This window comes from Gekko japonicus, unplaced genomic scaffold (assembly GCF_001447785.1).
Source record: "Gekko japonicus isolate JY-2015 unplaced genomic scaffold, Gekko_japonicus_V1.1 scaffold787, whole genome shotgun sequence".
Lineage (NCBI taxonomy): Eukaryota > Metazoa > Chordata > Lepidosauria > Squamata > Gekkonidae > Gekko > Gekko japonicus.
In genome coordinates this window covers 439,733-446,135 of record NW_015174866.1, presented here as the reverse complement: position 1 = coordinate 446,135, position 6,403 = coordinate 439,733, and the positions used below count along the sequence as shown (strand labels likewise).

At 42.7% G+C, this 6,403-nt stretch overlaps 1 protein-coding gene across 1 annotated transcript in view; it reads left to right on the top strand.

Annotated features, from left to right (window-relative positions):
* The window catches only part of SLC35A1 (solute carrier family 35 (CMP-sialic acid transporter), member A1), an 11,156-nt gene extending 5,525 nt beyond the window's left edge, over positions 1–5,631 (top strand). Inside the window, exons 4-8 of the mRNA XM_015424745.1 lie at positions 4–88; positions 466–532; positions 1,521–1,697; positions 2,648–2,782; positions 4,907–5,631. Coding sequence (XP_015280231.1) covers positions 4–88; positions 466–532; positions 1,521–1,697; positions 2,648–2,782; positions 4,907–5,037 — 595 coding nt within the window. The 3' untranslated portion in view covers positions 5,038–5,631. The remainder of the gene's footprint in view (positions 1–3; positions 89–465; positions 533–1,520; positions 1,698–2,647; positions 2,783–4,906) is intronic.
* The last annotated feature ends 772 nt before the right edge of the window (positions 5,632–6,403 follow it).

The following is a 6,403-nucleotide window of genomic DNA, read 5'->3' as shown; positions in this document are numbered from 1 at the left end:
CAGTAAACTGCAGTGGTTCTCAGTCTTCATGTTGTGTGGTGGAGTCACACTTGTTCAGTGGAAACCAGCTCAAGCTACAAAAGTTCAGGCAAGGTTTACAGCTAATTTTCTCTCTCTGTACCTGTTGTCTTTAACCATTTTTTATTTCTATACATGTGTATGAAGAGGTGGAGTTGAGAATGGCAAGGTATCTTCATCAGAAGAGGAGCCACACAAGAGGCAATCATGAACATTTTGTGACCAGGAAGCTTTTGCTCAGTGATCTCCGGGATAATTTTGTGTTGGACTATGGAGAAAGCTGTAAATCAAGTTCTGTAGTTAAATCTTGCGTGGCCTAGATGAATCAGTAGTGGGATGGGCCAAGATGTGCTGCTCTTGTAAAAGAATGATATGCATGGCTTGGCTTTTGAAAATAATTGCTGACGCTGCAGTCCTGCATAAACATTTCCTTTTGTTCATTTTTAGGTGGAGCAGAGTCCATTGATAGGCTTTGGTGCAATAGCTGTGGCTGTTTTATGCTCAGGATTTGCAGGTAAAACGCACTGCTGCAGTTTGCCTTGGGTTCTAGGAGCTTCCTTGTAACTGAGACTAGTTGGTCAACTGAGGTGCCCCCACCCCATGTTCCCTTTGGAGCTCAGGGGCCACTGCAGCATAGCTCCTTTCTGTGCCACTCAGGTAACACTGGGTCACAGAGGAAGAGATTGTGCTCTGGCTCTTCCCCAGGTCAGTCTGGTTCTTCCCAGAGGTGCAGGGCAGTGCTGCCATAGGCAGGAGTCTTGGGTTTCTCAAGTCACCTTTTTAGTGTGGGAGCCACTCCTGTGCAGCAAAAGTCAGATAACAAGGGGAACTTCAGCTCTAATGGCCTGTTGTGGAGAGGGCAGGAGAGGGAAAGAGAAGCCTGGGCTGGGAGAGAGGGCTGGGGGCGATGGTTGCTGCAGCAGTGGGCCTGCCAAGCTTGACTTCTCCTGCAAATAACATTTGAAAGAGTCTGTGCATATTGTATTCTGCTTGAGAGTATGTGGCGGAAGTGAGGTGAGTCTCAAAAGCAGTTCTAATTCAATGTCCTTTTGCACTAGTGGCAGACACTATACAGTATCTGTTTACCACGATCCCCATGAAAGCTTTCTTTATTTTCTATATTTAAGTCCTTGCAGCATGCATTTAGTTGATACATTTTGCTAGCCATGTTTGTTACAAAAGCCCTAAGGTTTATGCCACTTTGTCTCATTTATAAATCTAAGTGTAACGATTGCAAAGTGAGAATGGAAACAATGAGGGCCTGTGAACATCTGCCATGTTTTCTATTTTGAAAGCAGAAAAGGATTTTATTCAGCCAGGTTCATTGGCTGACAGTGCAGTCCTAGGCAGAGTTACTCCAGTCTAAGCCCACTGAAATCACGGTAAACTGTGGAAATCCAGGCTGAAAGCACCTGGTGTATTTGAACCTTCTGTTCCTTTCTGCCTTAGAAGTGACTTATTTCTGCTCTAGAGTGTCTGTTTCTCCCTCGTTCCCTTTTCAGGAGTATATTTTGAGAAGGTGCTGAAGAGTTCAGATACGTCTTTATGGGTCAGGAACATTCAGATGTACCTCTCTGGAATTACTGTGACCTTGGCTGGTGTCTACATGTACGATGGAGCTCAAGTAATCGAGAAGGGCTTTTTTTATGGCTATACGCATTACGTCTGGTTTGTCATCTGTAAGTATTTTGTTCACGTTTTGTCTTAAATTCTACCTGCCCGGCCCTTGAAACTTTAAAAAAAACAACAACATCTGGCCAGTGGCATGTGACATTAAATTTGGAAATTCCTTCCATCGGAGGAAATTAAATGCTGGATCCAGCCCATTGCCTGATTCAGAAACTGGCGCCTGCAAATATGGACTTGGGTTGTGTGGTGCAGTGATTCCTGCCTAGCTGTGTGAACTTTATTACTGTTGTGAAAATTTGACCATCAATGTAGCCATATGTGAAGACTAATGTCAACTTTTTATGGGCCCTGAAGCCAGAGAATGCCATTCCTGGAACACACAGAGGTTGCTTAAATGATGCTGCAATTGGTATAACTGACACTTGCAACTCCTCTTATGAGAAAAAAAAATAGATATGGTAAAGGGTATTTTATTGACCTGAAAGGGGGTGACACCAAATGTAAGACACCCCCCCCCCAAGAGAAGCCTGGAGGAACAAAAGGATAACCCTTAACTTAAGACGACCCTACTCTCTACACACGTCTGGCCCGAGTCATGAAGTGCAGGAGCAGAGAGAGGAGCATGCACCTCCCCCTCACCAGCTGGCTTGCCAGACCGCAAGCAGCCTGGTGAGGGCAGCTGTGTGTGTGTGGAGGGGCACTCTTCTCTTCCTCCCTCCCTTCTGGGGCAATGCTTGTGGTCTTGCCAGCCAGCTGGTGGAGGTAGGGGCACACTCCTCTCTCTGCCCTAGCACCTCCTGGCTGGTGCAAAAAGGCTTCGGGGTGAGAGAGGATACCCCACACCCATCTATAGAGCCAAACAGAAGGTGACCCCAGGGTTGTCTTCATTTGAATAAAACCAGTATTTTCTTAACCATTGTTTCAACCCAGTATGGCAAACAGCTCTGTACATGAAGCAAGTGTACAGTTTACTAATGAGCACATCTCCTTTGCTTCCCAGTTCTTTCAAGCGTCGGAGGCCTCTACACTTCCATTGTTGTTAAATACACAGATAACATCATGAAAGGGTTTTCTGCAGCCGCTGCCATTGTTCTCTCTACAGTTGCATCGGTTATTCTCTTTGGCTTACAGATAAGTAAGTTGCATTTAGTTGTGGCTTAGTTATTCTCATCACCCCAAGAAATGTTTGTGGCCCAATCTTGGGAGGGATCTGCTGGCAGATAACGGTTTAGGACAAGCTTGCATGCCTGCTCTGACAGGGCGTTGTCATTGTGTGTGGCAGTGTGGATACTAAGTATTTAATCCCGAGAGGACAACCCACTGGCAAAACAGTGCACAGTAAGAATCTGCATCTCTTTCGGAAACTCTGTCTCTAGTTGAGGAATCTAGAATCTATATTCATACAATAGTTTTGCAGTAAGACAACTTGTATGCATTTCAGAACTACACTACAGTCTGAAAAAGGCTTGTCTTGCTAATAAACATAACATGGTATCCAATACCAAGATGGTAATATTTTCTTGCTTAGATTTTCAGTGGCTGGCTCGTAATGCTTAGATTTCAAAATATTTTCCATCATCCCAGCATCAAGTGCAAGAGCACCTCCTAGCAGAGGTTCTGAAACCACTTAAGGAACATCTTCAGTATATCTGATTTTCAGCATAACCCCATCTGTAGATACTTAAATCTGTAGATTGGGCCCATGTACAGACGAAATAAACATTTCTGCAAGCCAGAGAAAAGCCCCAGGTTTGCAGAAAAATCTGAAATCTTAAAAAAAATATCCATGGGGATGGGTTAAAAATCAAAAATAATAGATGCAGCACTGGTTCATTTAAGAAACAAATGCCCTCTGCAGTGACCAGCATGAGTGATACTAGGTAACCACAACAATATTGCCAGGATTCAAACCTTGGTTTCTTTAACTAAAAGGCATGGTGGGTGGCAGGGTCTTTTCCAGGCCTATTTTGGCCCTTGAGGGAGAACTCATCAGGGCCAGGGCCAGCACAGCAGCCACTGGTTAGAGTTTCACACTAGGATCTGGGAGACAAAAGTTCAAATCCCCACTGTGTCATGGAAGCTCACTAGGTGAAGTCTAAAATATACACATTGCTGGTAATCCCCCCAATAATAGAAGCAGCACCTATGCCTTTAAGAAAGGACATCTCAGTGGCTAATGGTGTTGCTAGGCAACCATATTGCCATCCTTTAAACATTAGTTTCTGTCAATAACAAAGCACGGGGGAGGGGACAGGGCTCTTTTCAGAATCTACCAGTCCACCTCTGTTCCTTTCCCTCCTGCCATGGAGGGGAGGACTCATCAGGGCCAACACCAACAGCAACCTACAGGAAAACTGCTTCCGAGCAATTTGTGCAACTCACCCAGGTGTTATGGTGGTTACTAGGGGTGTGCATTTGGGTCTACCTGAACCAAAAATATACTCAAAAAACACCTTATTGGTATTTTTCAGCATCCCAAATGTATCTGGGATTTTTTGGGAGAACTGAAAAAAAAAATTCCTGAAAAATTCCAGATATATTTGGGCATTACTGGCAAACCCAGAACAGCTGGAATAGTTGAAGGGCTGGAGAAGATTGCTCTTGCCGCTCAGCTGTTTTTTGGCTTTCTTCTGCAGTCCCTTTAAAGAGGGTATTTAAAGGGACTGAAGAAGACAGCACTCAAAACAGCCGAGGGGGGCAGTCTCCCCGCTGGCTCAGGATCCACTGATTTGCGAGCTCTTTTGGGCTGTCTGGTTTAAAGCTGAGCATAGATGGCTTTAAAAAGCGATTAGACAGATTCATGGAGGATAGGTTACCACTAGCCATGGTGACTGAAGGGAACCACCACATTCAGAGACGGTAAAGTTCTGAATCCTGGTGGCAGGAGGTAACATCAGAGGAAGGCCTCAGCCTCTATTCCTATTGTTGGCCCTCTAGAGCAGGGGTGTCAAACTCATTTGTTTTGAGGGCCAGATCTGACATAAATGAGACCTTGTTGGGCCGGGCCATGTGTGTCATAAAAGGTAATGCCAGGTAGCGAAGATATAAACTTTATAAAAGACACAAACACAATTAAAGATTTTAAAAACTGTAAATAACACATTTCCAGTGAGTTCGACACCCCTGCTCTAGAGTAACTGGTTGGCCACTGTGTGAAACAGAATGCCAGACTAGTGATTCAGCAGGGCAGGGGTTTTTTTTAGGTTTCCATTTGGATTAGAATGTCTTAAACCATGTGTGTTTTGCTTTCCATTTTTAGCTGTACCATTCTCTTTTGGTGCTCTTCTTGTATGCATTTCAATATATCTGTATGGGCTGCCTCGACAAGACACCATGAAAATCCAGCCAGTGGAGACAAAGGTGTCAAAACAGAATCTTGTTAATGTGTGATATTTGCCATCACAAAGAACATTAAAGACAATACAAATAGAGAAGATTTGACTGGGAGGGATCTTTGTTTTATTTTCAAGAAGCCTTAAACTGATTATGGAAGACTTTTCTGCTTAAACAAAAAGTGAAGGTAATCGGTGAAATGAAGGTTTACTCTGGGTGGGGGGGAGTTTACACTGGAAGGTGGGATACTACAGTAAGTTTTGAAGCATTGCTTTTCATGTATGGTTATATATTGTATATAAAACAGAGGGGATGCCATTGAAATTCATTTTAATCAAATGTGATATACTGTCTCTTTGTAGGCAGAAATGTCTGTAACTTGAGATGTCTTTGAAAAGAGAGCGGTTACATTTACTAACTTGGTAATTCAATGTTTAATATTTTGGTCATATTGTACAGAAGGCACTTTGTTCTTTGACAAATGTGTGTATCAGACTTTTCAGATTTGGATAGTTGTCAAACTGCTTTTTTATGAGGAGCTAAGTTGTAACTGAAATGAAACAAAAGACTTGCGGAACAGAAATGGTGCTGAGGGGAGACACTATGCCCTCGGTTGGTTGTTAAAATGAATGTATTTTTTTTTTGTTGAAACAGATTCTGTGGTTTTAAGCTTTCAACATGATGCATCTAAGACACTACTCTTTACAATGGCCGAATGAGCTTTTATTCTTTTAAAAGGAATTTTCTACTGAGATAGGGCTTTTTATACTCTTTTGTATAAATACCATTAGAATGATAAAGACATTCTTGCATCAGTAAGGTAGTGCTATGTGCCATTTTGGGTTGAACCCTTATACTTGCTGGGACTTTTTTATATTTGGGAAAGGGCCAAAGCAGTGTGTGATAAACATTTTCGGATGTGTATTGATTCACCCCTTTCCTCATACAAGATGCTGCCGATTGAAATAGATACAAGAGGAAAATGTTTTATTCGGTGTGATAGCTGCTTTTGAAAAAGTACAAGGGTTTTTTTGTTATACATTTTATCCCTTGCAAGTTAGCCGATTTCAGGAAGAACCAATTTACAATTGAATGAAACTGGAAGGCAGAATGAATGCTAGTCAAGATTATCTGACAGGGGGAAATGCTAGAACCTAAAGCTTATCTTAACTTCACGGGAAGTATGTGTATTTTTCCAGTTATACATATATAAATCCCTTATATTCAGTGCCAAATGCCCACAAGGCTATAACTCTCACTGTGTTTTTATAGCATCTGCCAGTAAGGGGATTGTCAGAGGGAGGGGAGGAAGTACAGGCATTGCTCCCATTGTGAATTTTCAATGAACCATGCAAGTGTCTTTGTATTGTATTTTGTCACTTGGGCTTTATGTTTTCGTAAGATACTTTAGCAGGCAGTTTGG